The 18,244-nt window shown below is 43.5% G+C and overlaps 1 protein-coding gene across 1 annotated transcript in view; it reads right to left on the bottom strand.

Annotated features, from left to right (window-relative positions):
* Nucleotides 1-17,709, bottom strand: part of LOC143930304 (neurotrypsin-like) — a 67,754-nt gene extending 50,045 nt beyond the window's left edge. Inside the window, exon 1 of the mRNA XM_077454539.1 lies at nt 17,407-17,709. Coding sequence (XP_077310665.1) covers nt 17,407-17,478 — 72 coding nt within the window. The 5' untranslated portion in view covers nt 17,479-17,709. The remainder of the gene's footprint in view (nt 1-17,406) is intronic.
* Between the last annotated feature and the right edge of the window lie 535 nt (nt 17,710-18,244).

Below are 18,244 nucleotides of genomic sequence, written 5' to 3' on the forward strand. Positions count from 1 at the left end.
TGTTCTTTAATATAAAAAGGAAGAATTTTCCTCTTTAAACCAAAAGCTTGAACAATCATTTGACAAATCCATTTAGAAATACTAGATTTTGACGCTGCCTGTCCTCTTTTAGGACTGTCTGGCAACACAAACAAAACATCTGTTTTACGAATCTGAGTGGTCACTTTCAAATAGACCTTGACCGCTCTCACCACATCAAGAGAATGTAGTAACCTCTCTTCCACAGATTGAGGTTCTGGAAAAAAATTAAGGCAGAATAATATCCTGTGTAGCGGCGGCTCCTGAAGAGCACGCGCTATGCGGTTTTTCCAAAGTTAAAGTTTGCCTAAACTGCAGTTTGGTTTGGGTACAATTGTCTAAATTAGACTTTAGCATCAGTCTGACTGGACCGTGAGATGTTCAGCCTGGCCACAGGGGGCACTGTCTCTTCTGGCAGGCTTGGAACTATGGTCTGGTTAGGTGCTTAAGTTACTCTCTCTCAGGGCCCACCCAGTGGGAGTGGCGTTCTCTCTGTGCTTTCTGGGAGAGGGTACTTAAGATGCAGAGGTCACGTGGTTCTGGGTTCCGGTCCAGAATGATGTACTGACTTCATGGTCCTGGTCCTCCTGACCAGCCCCCAGGAGGGCTATGGCCTGGCGTGTGAATCCACCTGAATTTGATGTCTCGGGGCTGGCTAGCCTGAGGCAGGGAAACTAAAAGAAGGATTCTGAGGTAGTTGGGTGCTGTCTCCGGTTCGGGAGAGACCCAGTGACTTCAAGCATTCCAGCAGAGGACTCTTCAGAAGAACACCACATGCGGTGGGTTTCTTAGCAAGAGCCTGGAAGGTCTGAAGTAACCGAGAGAACCCAGTCTTGTGGATATCACCAAGCTGGCTGAAAGATCCAGGTATCCTACAAGTGTTTCAAGCTTAGTTTTCCTGCGTATTCTACAACGTCTGTGGCGGAGACTTGTTCTAAAGTAAGCACCTTGTTGGCTGCTAGGCCTTGTGAAAGAAGGACTGTTCAACCTGAGTGATCATCCAGTTGCGAATGGCTATTCTCTAGATGCAGTCAAAGTAAGCAAGTTCTTTAGCAAATTTGACTTTGACACTAAGAGTACCTGAGCTTTCCTTTGCAACCCTCTGATCCCAATTCAAGAGACTGTTTCATTGTTTACGTTTTTTTCAAATAAAATCCATTCAAGTGGATCTGTTGTCAGTCTCCAAGTTACTGGGCTATCTACCACGGGAACCCCTAGACGTACAATGAGGAAACCAGGAGGTAACGGTAAGCCCAAATCTAACCAGCAGCTCCTTCGGGGGGTAGTGCTACACCTGGTTTAAATGAAAACCTGACACTACCGTTGGAAGGAATTTAGGATGAGGCCGCAATACAACCTTATCTTTATGAATAATCAAATATGGCACTTTACAAGAAAGAGCAGCCAACTCTGAGCCCTTGTACACACGGTCGGAGAATCTGTCGGAATGAGTCTTATCGGACCGTGTCATCAGATAATCCGACTGTGTGTGGTATGCATCGGACTGATTCCGTCCGGATCTCCGTCCAACCCAATTTTCCAACATGTTGGAAATATTTCCCGACCAACTGGGCCGGACGGACCTAATCCGATCATGTGTAGAGCATTTTCATCGGACTAAGTGCCACACACACTCAGATCAAATTCCTACATCAAAGCTATTAGCTACTAGCCTGAATGTAGTCCCATCGTAACTAAATTACGTCATCACGTTCTGAAAGATCGGATTTTTCGCCAACTTGGCCCGACCGTGTGTATGCAACAGTTTCGGACACAATCCGTCGGACTAAATCTGACGGGCAAAATCTGACGGATTTGGTTGGCAAAATCTCCGACCGTGTGTATAGGAGCTGATACTCTTCTTGCAGAAGATATGGCAAAAAAGAAAATGGTTTTCTTGTTGTCAAAAGGATTAAGGGAATATCTCGTATTGGCTCAAAAGGCTGTTTTTGTAATGCCGACAGGACTAAATTTAAGTCCCAAGGGTCCAGGGGTGGCCTAACTGGAGGATTAATCCGTGTTACCCCCTGAATAAAGTTATAAACCAGAGACTGTGAAGCAAGTGGTCATTGAAAAAACACTGATACGGCTGACACCGGGCCTTTGATAGTACTCAAGGCCAGCTTCATTTCTAATCCCATCTGTAGGAATTCAAGGATCCTACCTATGACATATTTCCTGGGGTGCCAACCCCTGGATTCACACCAGCAGATATATGCCTTCCAGACTCTATAGTATATTACTCTGGAGGCCAGCTTCCTAGCATTAACCAAAGCAGAAACTACTGAAGCTGACAGCACACCATCTTTTAGAATGTGGGTCTCAATAGCCAAATCGTTAAATTTAGTGTTTGTAAGGTAGGATGGAATACCGGACCCTGCGAGAGAAGGTCTGGCCCCAGTGGTAGGGTTCAAGGGTCTCCTACCGCCATATTTATGATCTCAGCAAACCAAGATCTCCTGGGCCATGCTGGGGCCACAAGAATTACCTCCTTTCCTTCTTGCTTGATCCTGCGACGAAGCAGCAGAACAGGAGGGAACGCATAGATCAGTGAAAACTGATCCCATGGAAAAACCAAGGCATCTGTTCCGTATGCCAACGGATCCCTTGTCCTTGACACAAAGTTGTCAATCTTGTTGTTGAACCTGGATGCAAACAGATCCATGTCCGGAACTCCCCATCTTTGACATATTGACAGAAAGATGTCGGGGTGAAGAGACCATTCTCCCGGGAACAATTGTTGGTGACTCAAGTTGTCTGCCTGCCAATGTTATTTTCTGCCCAAGATAGAATATGATTCACCACTCTCTGGGCCGCACGACTTCTCGTGCCCCCTTGGTGATTGATATAGGACACCGCTGTGGCATTGTCCAATTGGATCCTGACAAGACAATTCCGTAGTCTGAGGGTCCCAGACTCTAGGGCCAGGCGTACTGCCCGAATCTCTAGAATATTGATGGGAAAGGTCCTCTCTGATTTGGACCCTTTCCCTTGGACAGATGCTTCTTCCAGGACTGCTCCCCAACCCAGAAGGCTGGAATATGTTGTCCCCACCTTCCAGGTGACTTGTAGAAACAATTTTCCTTTTTGAAGATTGCTGGATCTTAACCACCAATTGAGGCTCTGGCGCACTTTGGGGGATAAACGCATTAGAAAGTCCAGAGCTTGGACCTTCTTGTTCCAGGTTGACAGAATACTGTTTTGCAGCAGTCTTGATCGAAATTGCGCATAAGGAACGACCTCGAAAGAAGCCACCATCTTTCCCAATAACTTCATGCAAAGTTGAATAGAAGGATTCTTCTTTGTTTTGACCAACTGAATAAGTTCCTTTATAGAACCGATCCTTTCCTGGGGCAAAAACACCTTCTTCTGAACTGTATCTCTGATCAGCCCCAAGTACTGCAATATCCTTGATGGTTTTAAGGAGGATTTCTCTAGGTTGAGAATCCAACCTACAGTAGGTATTCTAGGTAGCTGACTGCTGTGACCAAACTTTGGTTTAAGCGGGTTACCGACTGATCTATCAAGAGTAGATAGTCTAAGTAGGCTAGTATCGTTATACCTTGAGCCCTTAACCTGGCTAAAGGAGGACCCAGGAACTTTGTAAACACTTGAGGTGCAGTAGCTAGACCGAAAGTCAAAGCTACAAACTGAAAATTAAGATTTTCTACCTCAAAGCGTAGAAATTCTTGAATAAAACCCTAATCCTTGCTCTTCCAAGGGGACCACCAATATCACTCTTTGAGACAAAAGATGATCCAAAGCTAGAAAGAGAGACTTCTTTTTCACCGGATCTCTAGGAATGTTTGATCTGAGAAAACGAGTATATGGGAACTGGAATGTTTGATCTGAGAAAACGAGTATATGGGAACTCTCGGAACTCTAGTTTGTAACCTAGAGAAATTGAGGAAGCCACCCATCTGTCTTGACACTGTTCTTGTCAGACCCCTGAAAACTGTGGAAGCCTTCCCCCCACTCGAGCGACCAGGGGCGCCCCTTCATAAGGAGGCTTTGATATTTTGTTTTGTGGGTTTCCTTTCCCAGGTCTTCTTTTGTCCCTGGGACTGACCCTGACGGTGGAGGCCGTCATGACTGCCTGGAGGCTGATGCCCCTGGCACTGGACAAGAAGCACGTTTAAAAGAAAAATGCTCAAACTTCTTCTTAACAGGTAAAATTGAACTTTTCCCATTAGAAATTATTTGGATATACTTATCTAGATCGTCTCCAAATAATCGTTCTCCATGAAATGCTAAACTGACCAAGAGCCTTTTGCATGGTGCTTCGGCTGACCAATTTTTCAACCATAGGATTCTATGCACATGTACCAGCCCTAGCATGAGCCATGAGGCCTGGAGAATAGAATCTTTCATAGCGTCTACTGGAAAACACGTTTCTGATATCCCGGGCAAATCCTGGGCCTGCTGATCAGGAATAACCTTGAGTACCTCTATAAACTGGTCCTTTAAGGACTGTGATACTCCGATCGCTGCCATTGTCTGCTGGACAAGTCAGGTTTTTGTTTACAGAGGATATAGCACTGTCAATTTCTGGGATTCCCCATTTCTTATATACCGTATATACTCGAGTATAAGCCGAGATTTTCAGCCTCTTTTTTGAGGCTGAAAGTGCCCCCCTCGGCTTATACTCGAGTCATCGCTGTCTGCCCGCTCGATCAGCGTGTCGAGCAGACAGACAGCGGCCATTCTATAATTCAAAAGCCGCGCCTCCGGCTCCGCCTTCGCCTGTGATAGGCGGAACACTGAATTTCCCAGCAGCCTGTGTTCCGCCTATCACGGACATCGTATCATCCTCGTACTACGGACGAGGATGATACGATGTCCGTGATAGGCGGAACACAGGCTGCTGGGAAATTCAGTGTTCCGCCTATCACAGGCGAAGGCGGAGGCGCGGCTTTTGAATTTTACAATGGCCGCCGAGGCGCCGACGAAGAGGGCACGGGACGGAGGCAAGGCAAGGCACGGCACGGGACGGGACGGGACGGAGGCAAGGCAAGGCACGACACGGGACGGAGGCAAGGCACGGCACGGGACGGAGGCAAGGAGGCAAGGCACGGGACGGAGGCTCGGGACAAAGGCTCGGGACACAGGTAGGCTGGACACACACACACACACACACACACACACACACGGATGGATGGAGACACACACACACACAGGGATGGATGGATACACACACACACAGGGATGGATGGATGGATGGAGACACACACACACAGGGATGGATGGATGGAGACACACACACACAGGGATGGATGGATGGATGGATGGAGACACACACACACAGGGATGGATGGATGGATGGACACACACACACACAGGGATGGATGGACGGACACACAGGGATGGACGGACACACAGGGATGGACGGACACACACACAGGGATGGACAGGCATGTCTCACCCTCGGCTTATACACGAGTCAATAAGTTTGCCAGTTTTTTTGGGGGTAAATTGGGGGCCTCGGCTTATATTCGGGTCGGCCTATACTCGAGTATATACGGTAACTCTTCCTCCATAGGATAAAGTATTGAAACATTTTTGGAGGGAAAAACTGTTTATCTGGGTGCTCCCACTCAGAATACATAAGCTTTTTTTAGCCATGGATAGATAGGAAAAGCATGAACAGATTGGGCAGGGTTTAGTGAACCCAAACCAGAAGTGGGCTCATCAACTCACTGCTTTATTGGCAGTAAAAATGTGGTGCGGACCAATGCAGTGAGAGATTGTACCAACAACCTTTCCTGCGAACCTGATCCTTCCATATTAGGTTCTTCAGAAGAAGAGACATCAGCCCATTCCTGGTCCTTTGAGAGAAATTTGTCATCTCTCGCCCCTTGTTCCTCAGCATGAGCGTCCTGAACAATGGACAGAGATCTGCTACGCTTAGTCCCACTCTGAGATGCTATTAAAGCATACATTTTTTGCTCCAAACTTAAAATGGTTGAAGAAAAAACCTCCTTAGTAATATACACAGGGGCTGCAGTGTTAAGAGTAGCTGCAACACTTGCCCCTCCTGATGGCTCACTCTGACCAGCCATATTACTCTCAGGGGAGGATGCCATCTTTTTTTGAGATGGTTCGAGGCTGCCGTGTGACTATAGTCCTTCTAGAGCCCTTTTTTGAGGTGTTTTTAACCCCCCCTTCCGACCATAGCCCGATGCACACAGCAGAGGTAATACCAGAAGGAATGAATCCACTGCTTGAACATTAGTCCAGCTCTGCTGCTGCTATTAATGCTCAGCCTGATGCAGTAGTAAATGTGACAAAAGGAATGCCCCAAAAACCTTTTGCATGCCACCTTTGCTCTTGTGTCCCTCTGCAGCTTGCAACAGCAACAATGGTGCCTTTTAAAACACCCCTTCCTGCGCTGGACATCGGAGGACACCAACGCCGTGCTAAGCCCCGCCCCGTCGTCTATGGCCCTTTCTTCTTAAAAAAATAGTTTTTCCTGCACGAGCGTGGGCTCCGATAATATTGGATCAGCAGGGAGAGTCAGCAATGGTGAAGGGAGGGCCTGGAAGTTGCAGAGCGGCGTAACGTTCGCACCCTTTTTTTTTAAAGCACTTAGTCTTCAACCCCTATTTACCTTCAACCCCACTGGCTCAATGTACTAGACCAGCACTTCAGCTGGACAACTAGCATTTTTCAAGCAGGTAAGCAATGGCAGCCTCCATATTTCTGAACGGGAAGGTTTACTTTAAGGAAAATATGTTCCAGACCTTTGCAAAACCGTCAGCCAACTGTCCAGGACTGCAGGCACTAGGGTTAAAACACACAGAAAGTTGTTGCACAGTATGCTAAATGACTGGTAGCCTGATATGCAATATACAGGTGCCCATTAGGGGAAAAGGCTAATCAGTCCAGCAGTTCTGGGGTTACAGTTTGGACACAGCTCAGGGAACAGCGTGCTGCAGGCAAACAAGCTGCTGCGTATAAAATGCTGCTGGCAACTGACTGCGGGCCTGTCTGTGGACCTGCAATGTTTTCCTCTGCAACTCTGTTGGGAGGTTTTTTGGCACAGGTGACAACATTTATTACAAAAAGTGAAAAATAGCTGCAGATGAAAAGTACAGTTTCTGTTGATTGTATACTGGTACCAGGTTCACTTCCAGTGGTTTCATTAGGGATAACCTGTGTGCAGATATCCTCTTCACAGGAATATAATTTTTTTTCTGTTCTGGGCCTTAAAGACCTAGCCTAGCATTTCTGTCAGCTATGAGATAAATAAAGCCTAAGGCTGGGTTCACATCTATGCCACATGCGGCTTCCAGCAGGGGTCTGGTGCATCCCCATTCATCATTTCAGGTCTGATTTCAACCCAAATTTTTGGCTGAATTTGGACCTGAAACAGACCGCACAGGACCCAGTGCAAATTTGCACCGGAGCCGCCGCGGATCTATGTGAACCAGCTCCAAAAGGAAGCTGTGAACAAACCCCTGCATTCAATTCGCACTAGTGTGAACCCAGCCTAAAGTGAAGATGCACTTTACAGTATATGTGTAGCCACTGGAGGATGTGATGTAGAGATTCCTTAACCCCTTGCCGACTGGCTCACACCGATATATGTCGGCAGAAGGGCACATACAGGCATATTAACGCCCCTGTACGTTGCCGTTTAAGACGTGGCATTGTGGGTGCGCGCGCCCGCCAGTGTGATAGCGGGTCCCGCTGACGCAATGTCCATGGGGATACCCGTGATCATCTCACAGAGAGGAAGAACCGGGAAATGCTGATGTAAACAAGCATTCCCCCATTCTTCCTAGTGACAGGACACTGATCACGCTCCCTGTGATCGGGAGCAGTGATCAGTATTGTGTCACATGTAGCCCATCCCCCCTACAGTTAGCATAAATCCCTAGGACACACTTAACCCCTGCAGCGCCCCCTACTGGTTAACCCCTTCGCTGCCAGTCACATTTACACAGTAACCAGTGCATTTTTTAATCTGTATAAATGTCAGTGGTCCCAAAATAGCACCAAAAGTGTCCGATCTGTCCGCCATAATGTCGCAAGTCACAATAAAAAAATCTCAGATCGCTGCCATTACTAGTGAAAAAAAATTATTAATAAAAATGCCATAAAACTATCCCCTATTTTGTAGATTCTATAATTTTTGCGCAAACCAATCAATAGTGCAAATCTGCAAAATGCGAAAAGCAAAAAATAAAAAAAAATTACATAGGGGAATATCTGTTTCCCAGTTGTTGATTTTCCCTTACTTCCTGTCTAGTAAAACATTGTCCCTAGATCAGAAACTGAGGGATTATCATGAATAATAAATATAATGATATAAATACACTTTAACCACTTCAGCCCCAGAAGGATTTACCCCCTTCCTGACCAGAGCACTTTTTGTGATTCGGCACTGCGTCGATTTAACTGACAATTGCGCAGTCATGCGACGTTGCACCTAAACAAAATTGACATCCTTTTTTCCACATAAATAGAGCTTTCTTTTGTGGTATTTGATCACCTCTGCAGTCTTTATTTTTTGTGCTATAAACAAAAGAAGGAGTGACAATTTTGAAAAAAAAAAGCAACATTTTTAACTTTTTACTATAATAAATATCCCAAAACATATATTAAAAAAAACTAATTTTTTCCTCAGTTTAGGCCGATATGTATTCTTCTACATATTTTTGATAAAAAAATAAAACAAAATCGCAATAAGTGTATAGTGATTGGTTTGCACAAAAGTTATAGCGTCTACAAAATAGGGGATAGTTTTATGGTATTTTTATTATAGAAAAAATGTTTTATTAGTAATTGCGCCGATCTGCGTTTTTTATCATGAGTGCGACATTATGGTGGACACATCAGACACTTTTGACACTATTTTGAGACCACTGTCATTTATACAGCGATCAGTGCTATAACAATGCACTGATTACTGTAAAAATGTCACAAGCAGGGAAGAGGTTAACACTAGGGGGCAGTCAAGGGGTTAACTGTGTCCTAGGGATTGCGTCTAACTGGGGGGGGGGGGGGGTGGGCTACTACTCACATGACAGCAATCATTGCTCTCGATGACAGGGAGCAGTGATCTGTCATGTCACTAGGCGGGATGGGGAAATGCCTTGTTTACAAAGGCATCTCCTCATACTTTTGCTTTGTGAGATGATTGCGGGCACCGGGCGGACATCGAGTTAACGGGACCCGCGTTGTGGTGCCATTCTTAATTATTAGGCAGATAATGCTAATGGGGTGCCTTTAAAATAAATGTAGGGCACAAAACCAAGTCCAGTGTGTGACAGTACTGTTTGAAATTAATGGCACTTCAACCACCAGACTGTTTCATGCATTATGGGATGTGTGTTGCTGCAACACATTGAACTGAATAAAAGGAATGCTTTCTAGTTCTTGCCCCAGATATTGCTGTCTGGAAACCATGGTGTTAGAAATGGAATTTATAAACACTGGTGCTAAATTAAGAAATCAAGATGGACCATGTAGAGCCCATTCACACTTCATTGGGTGTGGACAGTGATATTGCACTACTGCCAGCATACAATTTTGGTATCCTTATGCCACAAACTGAAAAAAAATGGATTCAAATATTTACATGGCTACACCTCACAGATCACAGTCACATTTGTACCAATATAGCTTTTAGTGCTACTATCCTTAGTTTACAAATAAGTATGTTAGTGCAAAGCTGCTCAGGTATACTTGAGACTGACCTATGCAACTTGCATACAATGGAGGATAATCTGGGGTCGAGGACCTAACAATTATTTAAAGTGGAACTAAACCTGACGCCAACATGGCAGAACACTAGTGATAGAGCTCCGCCTCTAGACCACTCCCTCCGGACTAGTGAATAGCATAAATAAAAGGTGTTAGGGTTAGCCACCACCCCATTCTTCTTTTTTTCCTCATACACCAGTGATGAAGTAAGCAATGTTATGTCCCCACCTCTGCCTCCGTGCAGAATCCGGCTGGGTTGAGCCTCTCCCAGTAGGAGGTCCCAGGCTCAGGCTGCTAAATTCACTATAGCCTAAGGAGTCACTTCTGCGCGTCTTGATGGGGGCCCCTGCAGTGTTTCCCCACTAGGAATGAAAGCTCACAATTATTAAGTTACTGTGGGCAGAGGTGTGTGAGGGGGGGCCCCTATTGCTAAGTATTCATTTTTTTTTTTTTTTTTATCTGTGTCATTTGGTTGCTGGGTTGCTGTTGCTGTCCCTTTCCTTTGTTCATGTTTTTCTTACTTCTTTTTTCTCTTTCTCTCCCTTCTTTGGTCCCAGGAGCTGACCCCTGTGTTCGCGCCATTCAGACAGAAGGCAGAAGGCGGGCCTTCCCAAAGTTACATTGTAGGTGAGGTTGAAAAAAGACACCTATGTGTGTGATTATATGTCAGTATTACATTGTATATTCCTGTATGTTGTGGTTGTTCAGGAGGTTCTCTGCCGGCCCTCTGCTCTATTAATAGGCCTGTGTTGCCTTGAATGGCGGGCAGACACATAGCCTCTTCTGTCAAGTAGAGTTCCCTGCTGAGATCCTTGCCTACGGGCATTTGGTGTTTGCGCTCCCCCCGCTGTTGTACTACAGGTACTACACCTTTAAAAAAAAAAAAAAAAGTTGTTGGGGGTGGGGGCTGACCTTCTCTTTACTTTTTTTATGGAGCACGTTTGTTTTCCCTTACCCCAAAAATACTTCCTAAATAATTGTCTTCTCATCCCACCTTTCCCGTTTCAGCTGGCTGTCCCAACTAGCTTGAGTGAGTCACCGCTTATACAATACCCTCAAAGATTAGGTAGGGGACCACCGGTTTGGGTACATTTTCAAGTTTTTGCAACAAAAAAACAATGGAGTGCCTTCTTATTGCGGTTTGCTTTGATTTGTTTTCAGCCCCGCACGCTCTCGAAGATCTCGAGCCAGAGAAGAAAAAGATTCCTCAGGAGAGGGCAGGCACTGCTCCCATTCCAAAGGGAAAAAAAAAAAAAGAGATGGCACGCCTTCTCTTCTACTGAGCAATACCAGCACCCTAATGAAAATACCTGCTGGGCCTGTGGAGCAGCCCCAATGACCAGCTAGTGTGCAAGGGCTGGCTAGAAGAGTGTGCAGTGGATAGAAAGCAGGAGACTGCACAAGTGTCAACCTTACTGAAGAAGGCGGTGCGAGACTCCATCTGCGAAGTCACGTCCATTATCCCAGCCAGATAGCCCGTTAGTGGCGCTAGTCAGGAAGCCCTGGTAGAGGATCAACCAGGGACTTCAGCAGGTAGTGCTCCTCATTTCAGCACTATCTCTGCAGAGTCGATGCAGCAGGCGGAAGCCAGCAGTGATCCGGAACAGCTCAGGTTTAGCTTTTCCCTGGTGGAACCATATATCCAGGCAATCAAAGAGGCCATTACATGGGAGGAGGAGGAGGCCTCCAAGTAGACTAAAACCTATTTTTCGTTCCTCCAAAAATGCCAATCCTTTTTTCCTTTCATGGAGGAGATTAAGGGTATTAGGTATGAGTGGCAGAACCCTGAAAAAAGGTTCTCTTTCAACCGACTGCATACGTTATATGCCCTGCAGGAGGCAGATATAGCCTCACTTGACTCCCCTCCAGTGGTGGTTGCAACAGTGGTCAGGCTGGCCAAAAATGTTACCCTCCCAATGGAGGATTCAGCCAACTCAAGACAAATCAGAGGTTCAGGTGGCGAATGGAAGGGTACCAAATTCCAGCAGGAAAATACAAAGTAAAGGAGGCTACCTCAAGGACCTTGGTGAGGTGGATCGCCAAGCTTATTCGCAGAGCGTATGGGGCAAGAGGGTGTGAACTCTCTGCAACTGTGACTGCACACTCTACCAGGGCAGCCTCATAGGTGGCCCTTTCAAATGTGTCTATGGAGACTATCTGCAGAACAGCTTCATTTTATCGCAAAATACCTTTCTAATGCATTATAGAGTAGATCCGGGCACCCTATCTTCTGAAGAACAATCCAATCTTCTCTTACATTGTAAATAAACTAACATTGATTAAGCAGTACCCACCCTGTCAGCTAGTTATTTATCAATAGTATGCTGCCATGTTGGCATCAGGAAAATGGAAAATTGTATAAAACACTTAATGATTTTCCTTTCCTGATGTCCAAACCGTGGCAGCATATGGACCCACCCTTGTACATTACGTTTTGATATACGGCTTGTTACAAAGAATGGGGTGGCAGCTAACTGCGCCTTTATTTATGCTATTCCCTGATCCTGTGGGAGTGGTCAAGAGACGGAGCTCTGTCACTAGTGTGCTGCCATGGTTTGGCGTCAGGAAAGCAAAATTATGGTATTTGATACAATTTTCCATTTTATCCTTTACAGCCAAGGAAGCTGCCATCTTACCCTCTGTTTGGTATGCAGTTGCCATGGTGCTGTTCGATCAATTATGACACCCACCATTTTATGGTTTTACAATTTAGTTGAGAGCACAAGAAGCAACTATGACAGTTATCATTGATGGCATGCCTTGGGATGTAATTGTTTTGGAAAAGCATTAGGTTGGTGAGTTTAGTTTCGTTTTAAAACAAAATGGGTTAATGGTACAAAATCATTGCAATACCTGTCAGACAAGGAAAAGTCTTGAGATAGTAAGGCACTAAAAATAATAATTATTTTCTGTATACATAGATTCCCTTGTGGCTGATAATTTTATAAGCTGGCTTGCAAGAACAGATAAAACAGAGGAATGCACATGGCTCCAAAGAGGATTGTGGTAAAAAATACCAAAAGGCTACCAAAACAGGTAATTAGCTAAAAAAAAAAAAAACTATGTATGTTTCTCTAATTTATACTCAATTGAGCTAGGTGAACAACTATCAGCCGAAGAGACCCCTGTTGTATAATATTGAACCTCAATGCTTTTTTTTCCCCAAAAGTGAATAGTCTTCTTGATCAGCAGTAGATTGTCATCCTCCCATTACCTTGTAAGTAGCAGGCACTCAGTCAAAATTCTTTTGTGGCAAGTAACTGCTAACTCACTGTATACTTGAGCTTAGCAAGTGGAAAGTGTAAGGGGTAGGCAATGCAGTGTCTGCTTGTATTTCTTGTGCCAACAGCACCCCAGTATTTTCCTTTCCCCAGGCATACATGTCTAAGTGTACCAAGGGGAACCTTAAATTCATGTAGGAAAGCAAAAAACTTTTTTAAGACTAAAAATGACACTTGGCTCAAAAATATATGTATTCAAACTTTGCTCAAAAAAAATATGTATTTAAACCTGGCTCAAAAAAATTACGTATTCAAACTTGATCTTCAGGCTCATAAAGTAATGGATTCAGGGCTGTACATACCATGTTTGCAGACTGTGCAGCTGCACAAGGACCCTTTGTGTCTTGGGACACATTTATACTAGATGTGGGTCAGATGGGTGCTGGCTGGCAACTGAGGGGTCAAAAATGTATCCTGCAGAGACCCTTTGGTAATTCTAACACCAGAGTCAGAGTCTATATAAATTGGCCATTTAATTTATGGGTCAACATCAGACACTTTTCCTGCTAAATTCTTTATTTAATCTAGATTAGAAAACACAAAAAAAGCAGGAGTGATAGCCCCTTACTTGGTTTTACAATGGCTTTAGCAGCTGACAGAGCTTCGACCTCAAGCAATGTGCTTGAGAGATTGGGAAAATAACGAGTGTCCATGGTCTTCCACTTTGGGAAGATTTAAACTTTGAAAGCTTGATAGAAAAGAGCCAAATGACAACCTTCTGCTCGGTGTAACAGAGTGCAGTTACTTCCACCTCAGTTTTTTTACGATCCTCTAAAGTCAGAAATAACAACGCTGGCCTTCCTGTAAGATGCAAAGTCTGCCATTAGAGAGTAGGGTCATTCTAGTACACCCTTTTTTTTCTCTGTAAACTAAACGTCCTCATCCGTTATCATGTACTTTCTTTCCTCTATGTGAGGTATGCTACAGTTATGTCTATAAACACTGTGTACACTAACCTTGGACTGGAGACAGAGCAAAATAGAAATCCAGGCACAAGTTACGCCAGTCAAGGTTCGATTTGTACATGTTTAGATTACACAAGGAACGCTATAAATATAACAACCCGTAAAACCAGTGACTAACAGGGGATATAGCATGTTTTAAATAGTCAGATATGTAGCCTATTCTGCTCTCTTAAAGTGGAAGTAAACTCCCCTATCGTTTTCAGCCAAGGAAGCTGCCATCTTTGCCTCGGTTTAATCTTCAACTACTATGGTGCTGCACATGTGATTCGTTATGACACCAGCCATTGGATGGTTTGACAGTTTGGCTGAGAGCACAGCCAATGTGCAGTTAGCATTCCTGGCATGCCTTTTTTTTTTTAACTGTTTAAATCGATGGGTTTACTTCCACTTTAATCTGTGGAAAGTCACTAATGAACTGCATAGTTGAATACCCTTTGCATGTCCTTCCATTGAATAAGAAAAAATCATCCTTGTTTAAAAGCAAGCCTTTATGTCCATTACATAGGCACCATTTATATGGAGATTTAGGGAGCTACATATAAAAGAAAAGTGAGAAGTTAACCATAGTAATTGACTGATCACATTCTTTGCCTCATTTTCCAGTCAATAAAAGTTTAAATATGGTTGGTCCTTATGGGCAACTTCTTGTTTTTCAATTAGACTTTCTTGGTAAGCTTTTAAGACATGGAAACATAATTTGTTCTTAAAATGATCATAGAGTACCATAAAAGGGCTACCTGTCTATTAGCCTGAATGATTTTCAAAAACAATGCAACTGACTTGAGCATTGCTTTAACTTTTGCTTCATATATGAGACATGTCCTGACCAATGCCTGTAAAAGGTGAGCAGATTTTCCAGAGGGTGAGAAATCTCTAAAGCCCCATACACACTGTCATATTTTCTGCTGATTTTTGTCTTCAGATTTACCAAAACCATGTAGTACAAGGGCCTGCCTGATTGCATACACATTAAAACTCCTAAGGTTTGACCTCATATTATGTGGTTTTGGTAAATCTGAAGGAAAAACTCAGCAGAAAAACTGATAGTGTGTATGGGGCTTAACAGTCTTTGGCTGAAGGTGAAATTTGAATTGATCGCTTTATTTAAAAAAAGGGCAGCACAGTAGCACTTCCACCTAGCAGCACTAGGGTTGACGGTTCAAATCCCAACAATGTTCTGCCTGTGTGGGATTCCTCCGGATACTCCGGTTTCCTCCTATGCTCCAAAGACATGCTGGTAGGTTAATTGGCTCCTGTCTAAATTGGCCTTAGTATGCGTATTTGTATGAATGTGAGTAAGGGACCTTAAATTGTAAGCTCTTTAAGGGCAGGGACTGATGTGAATGTATCTTATAGAAGTACCGCATAAATTAACGGTGCTATACAAGTACCCGTAATGAATACAATTGGCATATCTCATTACCCATTCATGGTGACCCTAATAATACTATTCTTGTTTTCATGAAATCTTCTCTTATGATGCTTGATTTTAGTGGAAACAGCTTGTGAGTACCAATAACCCTCATACAGCTTACATTTCACATTACTAACATGTTCTATACTTATGTGCTTTGATACAATTTGCTTAAATTACAATGCTTGTATCTTGTTTGTATCATGGCAGCACAAACTATGGCTGAAATCTAGTACTGTGGTAAGCTTTAAAGTGGAAAAAAAGGAGAAAAGAAACATAAAAGATTCCTTTGCCAGTTCATTTTTAAAGGCCTCATGCGCACAGCATGCTTTTTTCCTACCTTGGACTACTTTGCTCCTGGCACAAAAAAAAGCAGATTAAAAAAATACACCCAAAGCCGCATTTTGAACATACGTTTAGGTGCATTTAGATGCACTTAGGCATGTTAAGCATTTGGGCACTTACTCATTCCACTGGCCTGAATATTAGGCACGTTTACAAGCTTTTATGGTCATTAAGCATTTTTCTGCTTAAAAGCTCCTCTCCGGAAAGCGCAAATGATGGGTTTTTTTTCAGCCTCTAAACGCTTATATTCTAATACGCTTGGAATGCCTATGTGTGCATTGGCAGTCACTTAACCAGATCCTTGCTTTACCCCCTAGTCAACTTTAATGCCGCGTACACACGACCGGACTTTTCAACGGACTAGGTCCGACGGTCTTCCCAACGAACTTTCGGAACGAACGGACTTGGCCACACAAGAACGGACTAAGTCCATTCGAAAGTCCATTCGGACTAGCACACAGACAAACGGTTTTCCAGATTTTTAGTCTGTCGGAAAGATTTGAAACATGTTCTATTTCTAGGTCAGTCGGATTTTTTTTTATAAAAAAATGGTTGGACTAGCCCACACATGTTCGGATTGTCTGACGCACTCATCCCGTTGGACCTAGTCTGCCGGAAAGTCCGGTTGTGTGTACGCGGCATAACATGCAGCATGTCTTTACTCTTAAAACAGCCTGAAACAAAAGCAGGATAAGGAAGCAGGGTTCTGTGGTTATTTAAAAGGTGGTGGAAGGTAGGGCCCTTCCATCTAATTTTGCAATTAATTTGCTTTTAATTTAAAAAGAAAATTGCATGCAATAAAATTATTTGATTGATTTTACATTATCATATCTCTCTACATCTTTCATTCAAACATTCAGGACAGATAAATCACACTACCGAATTTCTTACTAATACCCATATAAAGGAAAAACCACACCCATTTAGCCAAGCCCGTATTTCTTTTTGGACATATATCTTTTTTTTCTTTTCAAGGTTGTTCTAAAAGAATGACCATGCATGTATAGTATATACACTGGGAGTGCAATATTCATTTAGCCTAGTGCATTACATGGAAAGACAGAGAGATAAAAGAATTGGAATGACAAGACTGAGAAATTTTCAGATTCCATAGCTAACCCAACCCTGGGCCTGTTCATCTCCGTCAATGACAAATGTGCTCCTAATGATGCCCTGAGCAAAGAACAAGCAAAAAAAAAAAAATCTGAATTTTTAAATGTGTATTAAACAGCTGTGTATGTGTACTGGCTCTACTTATTTTATTTCTATTATACCATCATCATTGTGCTCCACTCTTAGGATCTCTCTTTGATGTTCTCAATATAGATATATATAGTTTGCCCAGGTTGAGTGTCTATACTAGTCTAAATGTATATTTAACGGCCTTTCCACTCATATAGCTCTGCTGCTACTGCAGTGTTGCTGACTACCACATCAGATCAAAAACCCAAGAGCATACTGCTGCAGCAGAATCTTGATTCATGATTTTCTGTGTCTTGTAAAGAAATCAAAAAACCTACTGTTTGTTTTTTTACTATATTATTTACAAAAGCAAATAGGGTATACAGTCTTGGATAAGCAGTATGGTGATTAGCAGAGCAAAGTCTGACACTGATAAATACTAAACATCCTGTGACTTATTAATAAGAAACAGAGCTGTGTCATGGATTCTCACCTGGAAATCTCCGAACATACAACAGCTGCACACAAGGAGGATGAGCACTCCATGCAAGTGCAGAGGTTTCATTGTTGCTCAGCAATGGGATGCAGCTGATTTCTCTTTTGACACTTCCCCTTGTCTTCTCTTCATTGAAGTCCTGCAGCACCCCCTATTCTTCGGCTGCTGTTTGATGGGGGGGGGGGGATCCTGTACAATTAGTGCCTTTAGTCAATGCTGGTCCTTGCAGAGAGTTGGAAGCATTATCCAGAGAGGTGATATGCAAGTGCAGGCTAGCAGAGTGTGTGAGAGTGTACCAGGATCTCAGTTCCACCCACACAGCTACTATAGTTCTTAGGCAACCACCTCTTTCTTCTGACCCACCCTTGTATTCCAATCTGTCTTCTCCACCCTCTTCTTTTACAAGAGTCCCAATCAGTAAGGATTAGTGAACTAATGACAATCCATATACTTAGTAAAGCTATGTGCTACTATATCAAATTATAGATACAGCTGTTTTGTCATTGTATTTTCCGACAGTCCCATACCACACAGCCTGGCAAATGCATGTCTTTGACAATTTTAATTATCTCTGACATGGGACGTTTCACATTCCATGATGCCATTCATTTACAGCTGGGCTGATATAAAAGAAAACACTCTGCTCCTTTTTCATTAATACTGCATTGTTCATATACATCTCTGTCTAATGGCTGGTACACACAATCCGAAAATCTGACAAAAAATACTGCTTTCGACGCAATCGTACGATAATCAGAACTTTAGTACAGAGCTTTCGAGAGCCGATCACGACAGTTCATCCGATATTATCCGAATGGACAAACACAAAAAATGT

Source organism: Lithobates pipiens, unplaced genomic scaffold, assembly GCF_037356315.1.
Source record: "Lithobates pipiens isolate NorthernLeopardFrog02 unplaced genomic scaffold, aLitPip1_a1.2 Scaffold_25, whole genome shotgun sequence".
Classification (NCBI taxonomy): domain Eukaryota; kingdom Metazoa; phylum Chordata; class Amphibia; order Anura; family Ranidae; genus Lithobates; species Lithobates pipiens.